The sequence below is a fragment of the Theropithecus gelada genome, chromosome 3, assembly GCF_003255815.1.
Source record: "Theropithecus gelada isolate Dixy chromosome 3, Tgel_1.0, whole genome shotgun sequence".
NCBI lineage: Eukaryota > Metazoa > Chordata > Mammalia > Primates > Cercopithecidae > Theropithecus > Theropithecus gelada.
Genome location: NC_037670.1, coordinates 62,566,986 through 62,587,864, shown reverse-complemented (window position 1 = coordinate 62,587,864; position 20,879 = coordinate 62,566,986). Strand labels below are relative to the sequence as shown.

Genomic DNA, 20,879 nt, shown 5'->3' with positions numbered 1-20,879 from the left:
ACATCCACGAATGTGGGCTGGACCAGGCACATCAGTGTCCCCTACTTTCCCAGGCAACAGGGGCTGTGGCAGGACGATATAGCAGTCTACATTGTATTTACAAGAACATCTGAAGTCACCACTTGATGTCATTCCCTGACTGCCACCTGGCTGCCAGGAGAAAATAGTTACATTCTCCATTAGCATAAAAAATGGCAGTGCTGGGAGGAGATGCAGGACCTCCACCCCATGTTTCATGAGTGACCCTGAGATGGAAGCCCAAAGTCACACAGCCTATCTCAACCCATAACCAGTACTCTCCTTTATGCCACACGGCCTCTCATTAGTAAGGGAGCTTGTTAAACAAACATAACATTAGTAGCAGCATCTGACAATGACTCACAGAGACCACTGCAAATGAAACAAAGCACCCAACAGACTGCATGCAGGAAGCACTCAGCAAGAAATTGTTGAGGCTGACACAGTGGCTCACACCTGTAATCCCAACTCTTTGGGAGGCCAAGGCAGGCAAATCGCTTGAGCTCAGGTGTTCAAGACTAGCCTTGGCAACATGGTGAAACCCCATCTCTACCAAAAAAAAAAAAATACAAAAAATTATCTGGGACTTGTGGTGTATGTCTGTGGTCCCAGCTGCTCAGGAGGCTGAGGTGGGAGGGTCACTTGAGCCTGGGAGGTGGAGGCTACAGTGAGCCAAGGTTGCACCACTGCACTCCAGCTTGGGTGACAGAGCCAAACCCTGTCTCAAATAAAAAAAAAAAAATTGTCAAAGAACCAGATGATTGTCATGAATGAAAATGAGGGAATGCCCCACCTTTTTAGTTTCTATTACTGCACCATCTGATACGGTAGCTACTAGCCACATGTGGCTGTTGACATTTAAATTTAAGTTAATTAAAACTAAAGGAAATTAAACTTTAGTTCTTCAACAGACGAGTCACATTTCAAGCACTCATTAGCCACATGCGGACTGGTGGCTGCCATATTGGGTGATGCAGAATTATAGAAGATTTCTGTCATTGCAGAAGCTTCTACAGGATGGAAACACTGGAGGCTTTCAGTAGAAGAATTCAGATACGGTGTCTAATTAGTGCAAGTTCCTATCTGCTTCTCCGTGAATCTACTTCCTTATGGACGAGTGAAGAACTGGCCCAATTTAGAAGCTTCCTTGCACAATTCTTTATTGTTAACATAAAGAAATGACAAACCTCTTAGCCAGCAATTTCCTCTAACAATGGTTTTACCTGAACTGTGGACTACTTAATAGGTCTTAGGTGCCTCATAAGACGTAAAACTTCATGAGATACCTGTGGGAAGGGCAGCTTGTATATTGGTGATTGGTAAGTGGTGCAGAGTTAAAACAAAGCAAACAATGCATTGAACAAGACTAGTAAGAAATACAGCAATATATTAGCAATGTTTGCATTTGAGTGGTGGGATTACAGGAATTTTCTGGCCCAGCATTGACTCTATTTTCCAAATGTATATCTTTAATAAGGAATATATCTTCAAAGCCTACATGACTGGTGTAACCACTTTACCCCCTCACCAGCATTGTGACAGAATTTTCAGTTATCAAAAAAATTCTACTTATTTTGGTTCTAGTTCAGTGCCTACCATTAATCGGCAGATACACTGGCTCAGGTCAAATGAGGATGACATAGGTGAAGTGCAAAAGCCAAGAATTGTGCATTCCCTGCTGTGGCCCCCGGAGCAGCCTGTGTCCCCTGATGCCACTTGATAACTGCCCGCTCATCCCCTCCCTGCTAGATGTTGCAGGTGAGTGCTGAGCCTTCTTGACTGTCACCAGCGCCAGGCACAGAGAGCAGGCCCACTGACCAAATGACTTAGGTGCACCTTGGTGTGCTGATCTGAGCCTTGGCTTCATCTTATTTTCTCTTCACTCACCAACCCTACTCAACCTCCTTCGTTTACTTTGCCTCCTCATGGTACTGGTGGAAGGTGATTCAAAGCCTTTTTGTAAAGACATTATGGCCGTCATTATGTTAAAGATGTTTCCTTGTCTGCAGGAGGTATGGATGCCCATATTAAAATCCCATGGCTGTGCCCACCTGCCCCTGCTCCTGCAATGAGCCTAGCAGGTTCTCAGTGCTTCTAGAGCAGGAGCCTCCCCCAGGGAGCCTCCCCAGGCCTCTTAACCCACCCACAGGGAATGGGCTGCGAGGGCAAATCCAGGAATGCACAGCACCCCAGCTCCTCTGTGGGAGCCTCCTTGGATATGGATGGTCTTCCCCTAACTCCCAGGGACCTCCAGGGCAACTCTGAGGGGAACAAGACCAGAAACAGTCCACAGAAAGCAAGCTCACAGCTTACCTGAATCCTGATGGCTGTGCTTCAGGTAAGTGGGGTCCAGTCTAAAGGCTCCCGTTAAGTCTGATCTCTTTTTCACCCTGGTTTTAGAGAACAAATGATAGGGCTGATAACCAAGCACCCTAGACTGGACCACCTCTCCCCTCTCCCCACCTGCCTCAGCTCAGGCATCTGCTTCCGGCCCTGCCCTAAACACCACTCTGCCTTCATGGCTCTGTCTCTGCTCCGAGTACCTGGGAGTCTTAGAATAAAAAACAAATATTTGGTCTTTGTTGCCGGTTCCTGGCACACAGCTCCTAAAACCCTTGAGATCTCCCAGTGATAAGAGTGTGTTTTGCATGTTAATAAGATAGCCGGGAGCTGGGCTCTCTTCCATGGCTTCCAATCTCCAGGGAGGGTAGGGGGCTGGTGATGAGTTGGCCAGTGATTTAAGCAATCATCCCTACTGAATGAAACTCCATTAAAAACTCCTAAGTGGCAGGGTTGGAGAGCTCTGGGTTGGTAAATGCTTCCCAATGCCGGGATGGTGTCATACACAGAGAGGGCACGGAAGCCGTGTGACCTACCACCCCACTTGTACTTTGTCCGTGCATTTCTTCGTTTGTACTCTTCATAACCTGTAAACCTAAGTAAAATGCTTTTTTGAATTCTGTGAGTTGTTCTAGTAAGTTCCTGAACCTGTGGCAGGGGTTATGGGAACCCCCCTGACTTTGTAGCCATGGTGGACAGAACTATGGGTAACCTGGAGACCCAACACTGTGCCTGGCATCTGAAGTGGGGGCAGGCTGATGGGACTGAGCTCTTAATCCTGTGGAGTCTGACACCACCTCTAGGTAGTTACAGTCAGAATAGGAGTGAGTTTAGGACACCCAGCTGGTGTCTGCAGAGTTGGAGAATTAGTGTCAAGAGGGAAAACCACAGAGGTTAGCATTTGCTCTTCTCTCTTTCCAGGGACAGTACAGTGCCTGGCCCTGCTGGCATCAGTAAGTGTGTGTGGGGTGAAAATCCCGAGGGCTAATGAGCGAGAAGGCCAGCATGCCCTGGGCTACAGACAGGGGTCCTCTTTCACCTGTCTGCACACAGAGCACTCCCACTGGTAGTCATTCTGCAGAACTCAGACCCAAACTCTCACTGGACAGGCCTTTGAAGGGCCTGTGCTTTATGGAAATTGCCATTGCTCTGCTTCATTGGCAGTGTGGTGACACCATCACAAAGCAATTTTGTGGCAAATAAAGTATCCTAAGGGCAAACTAGAGAAGAAATGTTAATCTGACAGTAGCTTGGGCTTGAAAACAAATAAAACGTGAGAGTCTCTGAAAGAGAACCCAGTGAGCATGAAATAGGATGCTGGGATGTGGCTTACCAAGGAAGTGAGAGAGAGGCTGGATTTATCTGTAAAAGATCATTGAGCCTTTTTTTGTTTGTTTTTTTTTAAGGTTAAAGACAGACAAAGTCAGTAGGAATAATAAGCTGTCTAGTGTATATTCTTTCTTTGACTTGTGGAAGAAAATTGATTGCACCTAATTTTGGGTGTGTATGGGAATTTTCTTGCATCATAGGCATTTTATGGGGAGTCACTGGTTTGGGGAGGGGAGGCCCTTTGGGTCTGTCTGCATTAGAGAAAGCTCTGTGCCTAGCCTTAAACAAAGAGGACCAAGAAGGATGTGAATATCTATGGTTATCAGTAGAACTCTGCCCTTTGTCCACAAAGACCATTCTTCCCCTTCTCATTCTCAGCAGGGACCTTTCTGATGTTTTTTTAATTTAAAAAATGTTGCACTTATTAAAGCCATACAAAAGATGTAAAGAATAAATCACCACCCCTTGCTTATGAAGCAAAACTTAAATGATAAGTGTTAATAAAAGTTAAATATCCCTGTCCCTCACCTGCTTCCTCTCCCTGTCCCACACAAGAGACCTCAAGGCTGAATTTGGGTTCCTACTCTTACGTAGTTCTACAAAATTTTCTCTCCAAATCCCTAAGCAATCTATATTATTTTGCACACTGCCAAACATACTGTAACATAAACTTAAGATGTATTATCATAAATGTTATAATTCCGTGTATGTTTCTATAATTTGCTTTCTTACCCAAAAATAGACCTATGAGTTTCACATTCATTCATGCACAGAGCTCTTGCTCATTCATTTGTATGACCTCATGGGATTTTAGTGCAGGCACATATCCCAATCCATTCATTCTATCATTTCCCATTTATTGATAGACAAACTACACTGCTGTGGACATGGGACCATCCCTGCGCATGCTCCCGGAGCCCCTAGTGGCAGCGCCCGTCGGCCATGCATTTGCCAATGGACTAACACAAGGTGAGCTATGTTAAGGCTGGAAGAAAGCATCTATCTATGGCCCTACTCAATAGCTCCAAATCAGTCTCCACAACAGTTGTGCCATCTGTGAGCTCCTCTTCCACATCCTGGTCAACGTTTAGTATAAAGAGACTATTGTAAACAACCTATAGTGTTTCACTGGGATTTCAATTTACATTTCTGATTACTAAGGAGGGTGAGTAACTTCACATTTATTAAACATATCTGTTTCCTCCTTCATAAAGAATTTTTTATTCATTTTTCTGTTAGATTGCTTATTTTGTCATATTGGATTGCAACAATTCTGTAAATATTAGAAGCCCTAATTGGAATACATGGGGTCTGTTTCTGGCTCTCTCTTCTAATCTGCTCTACCCATCTGTGCCCATGCTGGTGCTACATGAGTTCAGTCATGGTTGCTTTACACACACACATTGATATTTAAGGAGGCAACTTCCTCACTATATTTTTTTTTCACAATTCTCTTGGCCATTCTTGGCCTATATAAATATTATGCCAGGATATTTATTAGAACTGTGCTGAGATCTAATATCGAGTCTTCCTCTTCATGAACATATCATTCTACTTAGTTAGGACTTCTTTAATGACTTTCAAAAAATTGTAGAATTTTCTCCATATAAATCTGAGCAGGTTTTGATATGTTTGTTCATAGTAAACTTATATCTTTTCTTGCTATTATAAAGAGTATTCCTTTTGTAAAAATTACACATACTGTTTAATGTAGATGTAAAAAAAATGCAACCTTAAAAATATTAGTGTGTCTAGACATCTTGCTGGGTTCTTTTATTAATAATACTTTGAGGATTCTCTTTTTATTGAGGTTACATCATCTGACAATGAGAGTTTTATGTCTTCCATTCTGATCCTTACATGTTTACTTCTTTATCTTTTTTGTTTTTGGTGTTTTTTTTTCACTATGGAGGTTAGGAAAGTCCAATGCTGGATAGAAGTGGAGATTATGGGAATCTTCATATTTTTCTGATTTTAAAGGGAGTGCTTCTAATATTTCACCGTTAAGTATAGGTTCACTATGTTTTTTGGTAGTTACCTTTTATCAGATTAAGAAAGTTCTCTGCTGTTCCAATTTTACTAAGACATTTTGTCCGGAAATGTTATTGACTTTTATCTAATGCTTTTTCTGCATCCAATGTGATAAATTCTTTTCTCCTTCACTGTTAACATGGTGACTGGCACTTTAAAAATCTTCTGCTATTAAAGCATCCTGGCATATCCAGATTACACACAGTTTGGTCATGGTATACTATATTTTTAAAAATCTCACTAGATTTTTTATTTGCTAATGTTTAACTTAGAATTTTTACATTTAAGTTTGTGAGATTGTTTTATAGTTTTTCTGTCTCAGCTTCTCATCTGGTTTTAGAATCAAATTTAGACTGGCTTCATGATATAAGAGGCACTGTGGCCTCTTTGCTGTTCTCTGCGAATTATACTTATGATTGGACTGTAAGTTCCCTGCAGTTTAGGATACTCACTGTTTAAGAATTTGGGTATTTCTGTTGTAAGAAAATTTATTTATATGTTGTATTAGCAATAAGATTTTTCAGGTTTTCTATTTACTCTTGAGTCAGTTTTGGTATCATGTTTTGTTGCAGTTATTGTATATATGTGTTTATGGGCAATTCTTGGCTTGATGTTACTTATAATGCTCCCTTACTATTTTTGGAAATCTCTGAAGTATCTATAATTGTGCCATTGTATTTTCTACTACAGGTTATCTGTGTCTTCTCTTTATTTTTGACCTATCTTTCCAGAGATTGTTTATGTAATTAGGCAGGCCAACTACCAATATCTGGCTTTGCCGATCCTTTCTGCTGGGTCTTTTTTGTGTATTTTGTTACATTTCTTTTTCCTTTTACTTTTTGGAGGTTTATTTTGTTGCTGCTTTCTAGCTCAATTTTGATACTTAGCTTACGATTTTCTGGCTTTCCTTTTTTCAATTGACGTCTGTTTTGTAGGTGCTGCTTTAGCTGTGTGTGGCAAGTTTTGTTGCATCTTTCTTTTCATTCAGTTCTCAGTATTTGCAGTTTCCCATTATACTTTATTCATTGGCCCATGTTTCTAATGAGCCTGTGGTAGTCGCCTCTTCCACATTTAGGTACTAAATTTGCATTTATTGGTAAGAGTTAATGGATATTATAAAGAGAAAGAATTTTATGGAAACAGATGTGTATGTGTACTTGAGGACATACATGGGCGCGTGCACACACACACACACACACACAGAGAAACATGCTTTTGTGGTACCAAAGTCACCTCACATGGTGACCTCACTTGCATGAGCCTCTCTGTGAGGAAAGTCTCTCTCTCAAACCAGACACAGTCCTAAGAGATCAGGAAAAGGACCCCTGTGTTGGGTTGAAAGCCTGGCTTCTTAAATTTTCTTTTAAAAATAATCTACAACACTACATAGTGCTCACTGAATGAGCATTCACGTGACTTCCTGGTCCCAATAACATCTATAAAAAATTCAAGATACTAAAGGGTTCCCAGACCTAAGTGCAAAGAATCCAAACAGATAAGTAGAAAACTATCCACTAAGCCTTTTAAAACAAGTTCTAGAATCAAGTCTTAACAATTACTAGAATGATTAAAATTGTTTCAAAGAAATAGAATTTTTAAAAATCTCCCAATGTAACAGAAGTATACAAACACTATAAAATAATTTAAGGCAAAATTTAACATTTTGGAAAAAAAACAGGCCATCTTTCAAATGTGTATAATATATGCCTTTCGTGTGTATGGAATTTGAGTCTTTCTTTGGAGATCTGACATTAAACAGGCAATAAGCTCTGGACAGAATGGTTCACACTTACAGATAAAAGATTCAAAATACCAAATGGAGAATAAAGGCTTATGAATAGAATAATGAATTCATTATAAAACATATTTACTATGCTTATAATGATTGTCAGTTTCAGAAACTTCAATTATTTTGTCTATTTCAGTATTGAAAGAGTACAACCAAAGTGTTTATGTTAAATTATGGACTAACCTTTGGTACAATTTAATTAAACAAAAGAGAAACACTTCTAATTTTAAAGAATACAAAGAAACTAGTGAAAGCAATTTAAAAAATCCATTTATGTGTTGTTTACTGAATTAGTGAAATTTTAAAAGACACTTTAAAAATTCACCACTTAGGGCCGGGCGCGGTGGCTCAAGCCTGTAATCCCAGCACTTTGGGAGGCCGAGACGGGCGGATCACGAGGTCAGGAGATCGAGACCATCCTGGCTAACACGGTGAAACCCCGTCTCTACTAAAAAAATACAAAAAACTAGCCGGGCGCAGTGGCGGGCGCCTGTAGTCCCAGCTACTCGGGAGGCTGAGGCAGGAGAATGGCGTGAACCCGGGAGGCGGAGCTTGCAGTGAGCTGAGATCCGGCCACTGCACTCCAGCCTGGGCGGCAGAGCGAGACTCCGTCTCAAAAAAAAAAAAAAAAAAAAAAAAAAAATTCACCACTTAGGATTTTTTTGCTTAAATTCTTAGGAATCTAAAGGAATATTTATCCTTTTGTGAATTCTGGTTCTTACAAGTGTCCTTATTATCTGTATTCTATTGTGTTAAGGTAGATCACATGACTGTTATCTTAGACTGTCAAAATATTTATTTTTATTTCATGATATCTGGACAGTGCAAAAAAGCCTCTGAGTAGAGATTCTCAGCCCTCACTCTCCCCACTCCCCATCTCCACGTTACAAGGCACCATTCACAAACAGGCAGGGGAAGCCAACCTCGACCAAGCATGATCAGTGGATAATAATATTGTCCCCAAAAAAGCTTATGAACAGAATAATGAATTCATTATGAATTGTACTTGCTGCGCTTGCAATGGTTGCCAGTTTAATGTAACGGTGTCTAGAGGAAGGGATGTTGTGGTCCACCTACTTGTCTTTTGCTCTGAGGCTGTATATCCTGGGCTAAAATTCAGGACTACTTCCAGTGTTTACAGTGAAAACCAAGTCAGTGACAGCTTGAACAAAAGTGACCCTGATTTTGGCTCATTTACACCAAAAAACAGCTCTCATTCTTCAGCTTCTACATCCATAAGAAATGATCCCAGTGTGTTGTATGTGCATCCTTTTGCTTGTATGTGTGTTTGTAAAACGTAGGTTGCTTTGCGTGCATGCACTCTTGGTTTGCATACTGTGAGATACAGCACAGGCCGCTGTGTCAGCAAGGCAATGTGAAGACTATCCACTGTGGAATGAAAAAAATAAAATTCTTTGGTGGTAAGAAAAATGAGGAAAAAACGGGGACGTGGGTGTTTGGGTATAGTGAGATCAAATGAAAATATAACTTTCATACGAATCAAATAAACAAATCAGTAATCAGATGATCATTAAGATTGTGGAGTTTAAAATAAGCTGATCTGGTTTAAAACCTTAGATATAAGGCTTATGGCTCTAACTAGTGATTTCTTGTGAGTGCCGTTATGGACCAAATTATGTGCCCCTTCCTCTGCATTCGTATGTTGAAGTTTCAACTCCCAGGACCTCAGAATGTGACTGACTGAAGATAAGGCCTTTAAGAGGTGATTTAGTAAAATGAGGTCATCCAGTGTGGGCTTTGAAAGGCAAATAAAAACCTGGGACCCCAATTCACTCTGCCAAAAGGAAAAATTAAGCTCAAAGCTGAGTCATGCAAGGAGTTGCCTTTCCTTTTGCTCCTAAGTAGAGAGCTACAGCTAAAAGGTTAAATGTCCCCACAGGTAACTACTCTAAGTTCATCGTATCTTGTTGTAAAGTGCCATTTTACTGAGTGGGAGATGAATACATAATTAACTATTTCCCTACCTGCTCCTTTTCTCTTGCAACACGTGGATTACCATACCCTCCCTCTTTCCCTCCAGACTACTTTAAGAGTCTAAAGTAGGAAAAAGAACATTTTTGAAAACAGGCAAATGAAAAATTTTAAATATATAAGATCTGCCTCCGTCTGGGTCTATTACGTCTATACATTCGTATGTGTCATGTGGAAATAATATTTCACTACCAATTACATGAAACAGTTCTAATTAATTGGCCTAAAGAAAAGTTAAGTTTCTGTCCGACTAATAGCAACTAGCTCAGAAGCTTTTCAGTTCATATAGTTTTAGTAATCTTTGGTAAGTTTAATTTGGTAAATTTAGTCTCAAAACTCTCTCCAGTAATTTGAAAACTTAAAGTCATATTATATTAAATTAAGTAATCCTTGATTTTTCACTGAGACTGAGAATTAGGGTTAGTAGTATATAGTAAGGTATTTTTGGTAAAGTTTATAAAAAACGTGAGGACATGTTTTTTACTTAAGAAAATATATTTCTCTAGTTTAGAGGACCTTTCTACTGGCATTGAGATAAAAACCACTGTTTCTATCCAACCGTTTTTTTGTAAACTCATGAGTCTGTATTGATATATCGTGGCTAGAGTTCTGAAGTAAAAGCTATAGAATCTTTATTTGCATGACTGTGTGCTTAGGTGTGTTTATGTATATATACATGTGTTTTGTTATGTGTTGTGGCCACAAGGTACCAAATTGGCTTAAAAATAAAGGAGAACTCATAAATTTAGTAAATAATCCAAATGCTTTTCAAGTTCACATGACTTGAATTAATTTTTAACAAATAAGCTGGCTTTAAAATTATTGGCAAAATAAAATTAGAAAGCCTTAAGAACTGTCAACACATATTATTGTTTAGATTTATTGGTCAAGTAGTTTTATATTTATCTTTGCTGAATATTATAAGGCGTCAATATTTGGAATGAGGGTTATAAAGCCATAAATGCAGCCCAAAAGAGAATTATCTTTGTGTAATTTTTGGTAAGTAAGGCATTTAATATTGTTGGTTTAACAGCAAACAGTTAATCCTGAATTATTTGGCAAAAAGAAAAAACAAACACATTTATTTAACCTTACATATTTTACATTGGTAAACACCTGAAATTCACAGGCTATAAAATTGGTTAGGAGGGAAATAACTTTAAATGATGACCATCAGTTTTTATAAGTAATCTATTAAAAAATGAATTAGATAAATATAATAGAACAAATGCTTGTTAAAAAAAAACTTGACATATAATTTAGAACCTAAAGTTACATTAAACAAAATAATAGATATTGCTTAAATGTCTGGGTCATTTCCAATTAAAAAAAATTATAAGAAAATGTTTTTCTAAAAAACAATGTGTTCTTATTAAAAAGAAATAATTTTTGTCTAATTCAATTATTTAAAGGTCACTCTAAAACAAGGTAAAAGGAACCAGTAAATAAAAGAGATGCAAAAAATGTTATAAATATGTAAGAAAGATTAAAAGGAAAATAATTCCACATGACAAAAATGTTGTATGATAATTTTTTTGTCCTAAAATAAAATCACTGGTTATTTAAAAAAAGAGGGTATTTAGGATAAAACAAAAACTCCAAGTATTCAGTAAATGGTTTGTATAAGTCATAATAAGGTTTATAAAAAGAGAATTTATGAAAAAATGTTTGTGATCGAGTTGGCTATAATTAGAAAAAATTATTTATAATAGTCTTTCTAGAAATTGGGTTTTGATACTAAAAATACACTAATAAACTAAAAAATTGGTTAGAACAACTAAATTTTCTTAAGGTACTGATTTATTCTTAATAAAATTATAAGACATTTTAATTTTCATAAACCAAAATTTCAACTTTAATTTCATCTCACTGTTTTCAGCTTTCTCTCCCCTTCAAGAGAGCCTGAGGTAGTAACTCTTTCAACTTTTTATCAGATCCTTTAATTTTTTCCCTTCTGGTTCTGACTGACGTTGTGGGCTGATTTAAAAATATATTTTATCTTAAAGGTCTAAAGTGAATGGTTTTCTATGTTTGTTTGTTTGTTTTTGAGATGGAGTCTTGCTCTGTCACCCAGGCTGGAGTGCAGTGGCACCATCTCAGCTCACTGCAGCCTCTGTTTCCTGGCTTCCAGAGATTCTTGTGCCTCAGCCTCCAGGGTAGCCGGGATTACAGACACACACCACCACGTCTGGCTAATTTTTGTATTTGTAGTAGAGATGGGGTTTCACCATGTTGGCCAGGCTGGTCTCAAAGTCCTGATCTCACGCGATCCTCCCACTTTGGCCTCCCAAAATGCTGGGATTACAGGCATGAGCCACCACACCCAGCCTAAAGCAAATGCTTTCTTCCTATATTATTCTCTAAATTCTTCTATGAAATAGAAAACTTTCACTTATGACACAGAATGCACTCTTCCTATGTCTAACTAGAGTCCTACGAAAACTGAGATTTAAAAAATTAAGGTTATTACATCCACATAACTTCATGTATTGCTTCTAAAGTCATTGTACTGTTACCGGACTTTGACTCCTGGATCTAAAAAAGACACCAAGTCCAGTTAAATCTTAAACACTGACAACAGTTAAAAAGCCTCATCTTCAGACTGAGGAGAAAATGACAATCAAAATAAACTGTGTTCATGAGACACAGGGTCAGAAATTAAAACTATTCAACCCTTCTAGGCCCAGGGACTATCACAGAAGAGGTGGACCATAAGATTGAAAGAGCTGATCTTGAGAGAGAAAATTAGTTTAGTTTCTCTATAAATTAAACGCTAATATCAAAGGCACATCAATATCAAAGGCACACTAATATCAAAGGCACACTGATGCAAGACCAGCATCTGTGTCCGTATGCCAGATTAACAAGGTTTTCTTGGGACATTAACCCATTCTTTAATTAAAAAATTGTAAAAGGTTATAAAAAGATTTATGGAAATTATAAATTTTGGTCAAGATGATTAAAATTTAAAAGATTTGTTTATAAAATTTGAGAGACAAGTTTAATTAGCCTGATACTGTCTTTATTAGAGTTTATTGTTTAGAAAAGCAAGTCTCTTCTCTCAAAGAATAAAGATGTTTCCCTTTTTTGTGAAATCTTTGAGTTATCACTTTGGCTAAACGAATGACTTATTTTATAATGACCGGTGTGTGGTCCTATTCTGTCACTGGTTATTTTACCAAGGCTTTGATTGGAATGACATTTTCAGATTGCCTTGAGAAAATAAGTGTGACCTACAAAGCTAATAAAAGCCCCTTAGAAAAACTGGCCCCATACCTTGTCCTTTACAGGGTCCTGACCTGTGGTAAGTAAAAAATGTCACTTTCTGACAGGGCTAGAAACCTTAAGTTTTCCTGGGACCTTGAAAGGAGAAGAATTCAGAATTCAACCAGTTCACACAGGTATGTATAGGCACAGAAAAATCCTTGGCTGGGACTGAGGCTTTTAAAAAGGTCTAAATCAGCTGGGCATGGTGGCTCATGCCTGTAATCTCAGCACTTTGGGTGGCTGAGGTGGGTGTATCATGAGGTGGGTGGATCATGAGGTCAGGAGATCGAGACCATTCTGGCTAACATGGTGAAATCCTATCTCTACTAAAAATACAAAAAATTAGCCAGGCATGGTGGTGGGCACCTGTAGTTCCAGCTGCTCAGGAGGCTGAGGCAGGAGAATTGCTTGAACCCGGGAGGTGGAGGTTGCAGTGAGCTGAGATCATGCCACTGAGCCAAGATCATGCCACTGCACTTCAACCTGGACAACAGAGGGAGATTCTGTCTCAACAACAACAACAACAACAAAAGGTCTAAATCTTAGATTATTTATGAAAAGGTTCCAACAAAACCAATTTAAAAAAACAAACAAACAAAAAGAGCGAGAGAGCAAACCTATATAGCAAATGATTATTCTTGCTTAACTTTATTCAAATAATAAAGCCAATCATAATAGAACTAAAACTTATTTTACAAATAAATTAGCCCTGTTATAATTTTGTATTTAATAAAATTGGGGAACTGGAAAGAGAAAAATTATGTTTCAAAATAAACTATAGTACATCTGTAATTAGATTCTAGCCTTGCCTAATGTTTGTCCGTTTTTATTATTTTCTACAATTTGGACTGAATTCTAAAATTTTTCCTGGCTACAATTCTGCAAAATAATGTCGTCAGGTTTTTTTTTTCCTTCTTTCTTTGCCTTTTTAATCATGATTTGAAATCACTAAATATTAAGCTATGCTTTTCTTAAAGCCCTGTAAACTGAAGCTAGACAACGTCAACTTTGGAAGAAAATAACAAGAACTTATTTATATACGTAAACCACTTTCATACCTGCCTACTGACATAGGGACTTCAGAGTAACACGGCTTATATCAGTTTTCCAGGACTGTTCTCCCTTTATGTTTGTTTGGTTTTTTTCTCTCTCTCTTCCTCCACCTATTTTATTTCTTCATGGGTCGTGAGACTACAACCAGCGAAAAATGAGCTTTCCTAACAATGTGGGACTTATCTCTCTAGAAATAAACGGTCTTAATCACAAGAGGCCAGATAAAACCCAAGGCTAGGGAAGCATTTTCTTCTAAAATGCATTTTCTGCAAGACTTTTTTAAAAAAGGGAGGGGGAGAAATGTGAATGGAAAATAAAAACTCGGTGCCTCAATTTTCTATGCCAAAGGAAAAAAAAAATAAGCTGGATGCTTTCATGCAAGAAGATACCTTTCCTTTTGTGCCGAAGGAGAAAGCTACAGATAAAAGGTTAAATATCTCTATGGGCAGCTACTCTATGCTCACCTTATCTTATAAAAAGAGCTGATTTACTGAGCGTGAAGACAAATACATCATTGACTATTCCCCTACCTGCTCCTTTCCTCTCACAACACGTGGATTCAGTAATGTGACCTTACCCTCCCTCTTTCCCCTCCAGCCTGCCTTCCCCTTTAAATACTGATGGCCTCAAAATCATCTTTGGAGAAAGACACAGACCACACCCTGTTTCTGTGATTTCATGTTTATTCTTCCAGGAATGTCCCTAACCTTAGCAAAATAAATATCCAAATTGATTGAGACCTGTCTCAGATATTTCTTGGTTAACAGGCCCTAATCCAATGGGACTGGTGTCCTTATAAGAAGAGGAAATTCTGACACAGATAAACAGAAGGAAGACCATGTGAGGACAGGGAGAACACAGCCATCTGCAAGCCCAGGAGAGAGGCCTCAGAAGAAACCAGCCTGCTAATGGCTTTATCTCAGACCTCTGGCCTCTGGGACTGAAAGAAATCATCTCTTGTTTAAGCCATTTGTCCGTGGTACTTTGTTAAGCCAGCCCTAGCCAACTAATGCAGGCACAGTGCTCCCAAACAGTAAAGACCAGCAATTTCTGTGTTAAAACACAAATCCTTCAAAAATCAGACTTCATCCATCAACATTCATGCCATTTTTATAGTATCATGGGACAAAACCTTGGGTTTAGGAGAGATCTGATTTTTCCAGGTACACGACACCTCACCAAATGATTTGACCCCTGTTCTGTCGAGAACGTACCGGCTCAGGAGAGAAACACCACAGTCGCTATTGTAATTTAAAAATGTGTTTTGTAGCCTTTCAAGCCCATAGGAAGGGAAGAGGCTCCTCAAGTATTGCAACCACCCCGCCCCACCACTGCCGCCCGCCCCAGAGGATGGGAACTAACTCCATCGCCTTTCTCTCCCGGCACACTTCCAGACACCACAGGCCTCTCTTGTGTCTTAGGGCTTACGTGTAATTCCTTCTCCAGGCTAATCACCCTCTGTCCTCTCTCCCTTTTCCAAATGGCCTGGCCTCATTCCTGTGTGTCCGGTGTCTCCTCCCTACGTCACCTCCACTTTGTCAAATTTCCCCCTCACAGGCTGGTGGCTGAACTGAACCCCGAGTGCCGGGGAAGGAGCTGTCTGGGACAGATGAGCACATAGCCGCCAGCTCACTTGCATCAGCTCTGTAGCATCTGCGGCAGCCTTGGGGCATCAGCTCTGCAGCAGGCACTCCACATCCCGAAAGGCTCGACTCCTTCTCACCCCCACACTGACTAAGCAGGTTTTCTCTCAGCCTTAATATAGGCACTAGTTGTCTGCACCTGAGGGTAGGATGCTGCATTCATTACACTCCTTCTTATCGTGTGTCAATATTTGCCTCCAAGGTTAGGGACCCAAAATATTTCTGGTCCCTGACCGCTTCAGTTTCCTCATCTGTAATGAGAGTGTGGAAATATCTGTGTCCCCCATCGCAGGACTGTCGTGGGAGTCCAGAGAGCTACAAGAGGTTAGGGACTTAGAAGGGAGCCTGGACTTACCTATCTGCAGTCACTAACAGCCTTGTTGATATTACTGTTTTATCCAGGCATTGGGGACAGCCTCAGGGTGCATGAGAACCTCTCTTCTGGACAGCCCCATCAGCCCTCGCCCTGCTCCAGGGTAGTTCTAGGGCTTCCTTTGTGGAAGGCATCTGAGGACGCCTGCCCCTTGCAAAACAAAAGCATCCGGGGAGAGCCACTTGTTCCCGCCAGAGCCTGCAGATGCTCTGCCTGGTCCCTCCCAACTCCAGCTCTCTTAGAGAATTTTCTCCACTGACCAAAAACCTCAGCAGAGCGGATTTACATGTCAATCAAAATTACCCCTCGAATAAAGAGACCTCTGGCACACGGTGCAAACTGTCCTCACTGTGTTCCACCTTGGGTGAAAGAGAAAAACACAACCACAAGAATACAAAAGAATACTCACATTCATAACAACCATGGCTTTCATAAATACTTATTTCAGACAAAATTAAGTCTGAAATGCCCACACACCAACTGGTCTTAAAATTATATAGCAGAAGTTTGGGTGAAAAGACTGACCAAAAAAAATTGATTTGTATACAAGTAAAGGACTAGAAATGTGGTTTGCCTTTAAAAAAAAAAAAAAAAAAAGAAAGAAAGAAAGAAAAGAGAAAGGGCAAACAGATATTTTGGTGACCTCGAGAGCTGACATTAGTTGTTTTGTATAAAAGCTGCTTTCCTCATGCTTAGGAGGAAAGTGAAAAGTTATTTACTTAATTACATACTGAACAATTTTACAAAGCCCTCTGAAAATTTGGAAAATTTTGCATACTGTACAAAATTCATGCAAATCCTCCTGGCCCTATGATCAGTCAATCAATTTCTTACATTAAAAAGTTACAGAAGCCAGTTTCTAGTGTCCCTGTACCACTGCCCATCATCATTATTCTTTAAACATTGTGTAGGTGGTGTAATATCACCCACTTTAATGCTTTAGTTCTTTTTCTAATTCTAAATATCACCAAGGTATTATCGTGCTGTTTTTAAGAATTTCCAGGGAAATTCTTAGGAAACATGGTTACTATTATTTTTCCTTCACAAATACTTTTTTTTTTAAGACAGAGTCTTGTTCTGTCGCCAAGGCTGGAGTGCAGTGGCATGATCTCGGCTCACTGCAACCTCTGCCTCCCAGGTTCAAGTGATTCTCCTGCCTCAGCCTCCTGAGTAGCTGGGATTACAGGTGTGCACTACCACGCCCAGCTAATTTTTTGTATTTTTAGTAGACACGGGGGTTTCACCATGTTGGCCCGGCTGGTCTCGAACTCCTGACCTCAGGTGATCCACTCGCCTCGGCCTCCCAAGGTGCTGGGATTACAGGCATGAGCCACCACACCCGGCCTTGGCAAATACTTTTAAGCATTTGAACTCAGATTGCTTGAACTTAGCATTAGGCTAAGACTGGTTACAAATCTAAGAATGAAAACACAGAAGCTACTGAATTAGAAGTGTGTACTTGCATTTGTTTTCTGTTAATGCTGGATAAATCAAATTACAGATTGTCTTTTTTAGGCTTCTCATTTCTTATGCCAGTATGTTGCAATGATATTCCCTAGATAAAAGTTTCCAGCGAGGCTAAGAATTAGCAATCATTGCATCAAGGGTTCAGAAATGGCAGCAAGCAGTGAGCTAAGTGACTATTGTACCCCTTTGGCTCTGGCATCTTCCCTGCCAGCTTCTTTCAAATGCACCGTCACCTCGGAAGAGCAGTGGGGACAGGCAACTGACATCTGTGAGCAGGGAAACTTACCACATGGCAGAGCAGTCAAAATTCACCAATAGCCATTTGTGGGGATTAAAGTTGAATGAATCTGCGAACTGCCAAAGAACAAGAATAAGAAAAAGAAAACGATTTCCTTATAAATGTTTAATTATAAAGAAGACCCCATACATGATAATATAAGTTTATGGCACGACTAATCCATAGTGATAGAGGCCAGGTAAGGTTTCCCAGGGGAGTAGTAACTTGCAGTGGGCAGGGGAGTCTTCTGAAGTGCTGGAATTGTTCTACTCGATCTGAGTGGTAAGTACATGGGGGTATATGTATTTAGAGTTGATTTGTATGTTTTGCTATATCTAGACTGTACCCCCATAAAATGGAACAAGAATTTTAAAATTAAAAGTTTATATTTCCAAATGAAAAGCACTTTCAAATTTACATAATCTAATGTGACATAAAATGTATCCATGTTATATTTTAAATTACTGGAATATTTGGAAAAATCGGAATTGTCCTTCACAAGTACAATGTACAGGAATTGTACTGATTTGGCCTGTGAAATACTTTATGCTTGATGTTCCTTCCACGCGCTGAGCTAGCAAAGTTCTCGGACTACAAGTGTCGTGATAAACAGTGGGAAAGAGGAAATTTTATAACTACTCTACAGTAGGTAGGGATAAACCCAGTTTTCATTTAATTGATGTGTTCTTTTGCCAGCATTGCTGTAACATATCAATAATTCTCCCCATTTACCTAAATGTCTCTCTCTCTCTCTCTCTCTTTTTTTTTTTTTTTTTGAGTGACAGGGTCTTACTTTGTTGCCCAGGCTGGAGTCCAGCGGCATGAACATGGCTCACTGCAGCCTCAACCTCCCAAGCCCAAGCGATCCTCCTGCCTTAGCTTCCTAAGTAGTTGGGACTACAGGCATGTGCCACCACACACAGCTAATTTTTAAAATTTTGTTTGTAGAGACAGGGTGTCTCAATATGTTGCCCAGGCTGATCTCAAACTCCTGGGCTTAAGCCATCCTCTTGCCTCAGCCCCCCAAAGTACTGGGATTACAGGTGTGAGCGACTGCACCCGACCAGCTCCTTTATTCTTAAAGACAATACTCAAGTTCATTGTATTCCTAACAGCTACAGACTCCCTGGCTGGAAGATCCTGGGTAACAAATGTGAACAACCGGCTCTGGCTGCGTGCATCAGTGTTAGGGGCTACCCTATTTTCAAGGAGAAAATAAGAGATATCAACTACCAAGAGTGGTAGAGGAGGACACTCTGCGTTTTCACTGAGCTGTCATAAATGGTGCTTTCTTTTTCAAATGCATGTCCTGGTTTTTCAAATGCATGTCCTGGTTTATCATCTGACTGGTGAATAGGAACAGGGTCCACCTTAATGGCCAGGGATTTGGCCGTGGGGCTAGATTCATAATTGATACTGAAATAAAGGTGGCTGCTGCAGTGAGGCCCCAGTCTGGCCGACTCTCCTACTGGGAAACTTTTCAGTCTTCCCAAGGCCCTTGGGCACCTCCTGTCTACTTGGTTCCAGGGATGTGCACCAAGGAAGCAGCAGAGGCTTGAGGGGCCTGGGGGGGGGGCCGTCCTGGGAGACATTTGGTGGGTGGATGATAACCTTACACATCAACCTGCTCTGGAGACCCAGATTCATTTCCTTCTAGGTTTCAATAAAAGTAATTTTGAGAAAGGGACAGGAAATTACAGCAAGTTTCGTTTGTTGATAAAAGGAGACAAAAGGTTAAAGAGGGGCTCTGTTTGCTAGGAGTTTTATGAGTTCCCTCCTATGGGGCTGATCTGTTTAAACTTCTCTCATTACCCAGCAGTGATATTTTCCTTCTGCCGATGGAGAGAAAGGTTCTTATCTCCAAGGGCAGGGCCACAACAGGATATTGCAGCCTCCTTATCTGCCCCACTGAAACGCGCAGCCCTCAGCTGGGCACGGAAAGGAGCAATAATGCAGGGAAAATGGTAATGACTCATTGTAGAGCATGAAATCCTGTCTGCTGCTGATAGGGTCTGGCTGGAATGCCCATTGCTGCGGTGCTCTGACAATGAGGCACCCTTCTATGAAAGATGAAACCTCAAGTTGTCAGTTCATGGGGAAGAGAAGAGCAGTGGTAGGAAAAGATCATGAGCCCTAAACCCGATACCCAGAGTTAGAAAAGAGCATCGAGCTCAGGCCAGCCTTGGGGAGGGCGCATAAATCCCAGAGGATCGTTTAGCCCTTCCTCCCTTGAAACTGTCCCAGGAAAGATATTTCAAATAATGGAGATTATCTCCCTAATACCATGCATTTATATGATACAGAGATTTATTCTTCACTTCCCAGCACCAAATACCCATCAAACTAGCTACCGGCAATGAACTATATCAGCTGGGTACTGGCATCACATTATAAGAACTTCTCATATACTATACCCTCTCCCCAATACTTACATAAGTCTTTGGAAGCTCTATTTACCCGCAAGGATCCATCATCTAAGTCCTAGGTTGTATTAAGTACTCAACAAGTAATTATTGAATGAATGAGCAAATGAATGTGATGGAGACATAAACCAGAATACTACTTCGTTCATTAGTAGTAAGAGGATTATTCTTTCCAAAGATGGGGCCATTTGTATTCTATACCTCTGGTACCCATTTTTCTGGTATTACAGCATTATGAGAATTCAAAGTTGTAATTAGAATATTGATTAGCAAGTCTGACATGCAAGCAGAGGAAGGTGTCAAGGGAAAGCTTTTCTAACATATGGTAGAAGATAACAAAAGCACCTAATGCAAGTTTAGTATTTACTGTCTGCCAGGCACTGTTTTTAAGCCCTTGAAACATGATTAACTCATCTACCCCTGACGACAATCCCACACGGGATGTATTCTTATGATATCTATTTTATGGGGCATAGGGAGGATATCTAACTCACCCAAGGGTACACAGCTAGTCCTAAGGATAAATCTAGGATTCAAACAAAGGAGTCTAATGCAGAGAACTGTGCCCTTCATCCTCCATCACACATGGGTGAGGTCTCACGACACCTCCTGCCCCTTGGCAGAAAGCATTTCTTTCTTGGCCAGGGCCACAGCTCCCCTGCTTTGCTACCTCCTTCTCATGGACACACTGCCAAAGACTGCCTCTGAGGACCCTCTATGGCATTCAAAGCTGAGTTCTTGGGGAGGAGAGACTTCCTACCCTATGAGCCACCACCAAAATGAAATCCCACTGAGTCTGAAATAACACACCACAGTATATCAATAAGGTCATTTCTTTGTGTTAAGTCTGTACCAATTTACATTCTGTTGCTTTTTG

The 20,879-nt window shown here is 40.1% G+C and overlaps 1 protein-coding gene across 8 annotated transcripts in view; it reads right to left on the bottom strand.

Moving 5' to 3' along the window:
- The window catches only part of DDC (dopa decarboxylase), a 107,498-nt gene that overhangs the window by 17,096 nt on the left and 69,523 nt on the right, over positions 1–20,879 (bottom strand). For 7 of the 8 annotated variants that reach the window (XM_025379197.1, XM_025379198.1, XM_025379196.1 and 4 more), the window contains 2 exons: positions 17,589–17,656; positions 2,332–2,408 (listed from right to left, as the gene is read on the bottom strand). In XM_025379197.1, coding sequence (XP_025234982.1) covers positions 2,332–2,408; positions 17,589–17,656 — 145 coding nt within the window. Of the gene's footprint in view, positions 1–2,331; positions 2,409–15,232; positions 15,602–17,588; positions 17,657–20,879 lie in introns of those variants that run through there. The other variant, XM_025379203.1, reaches the window with a different exon arrangement.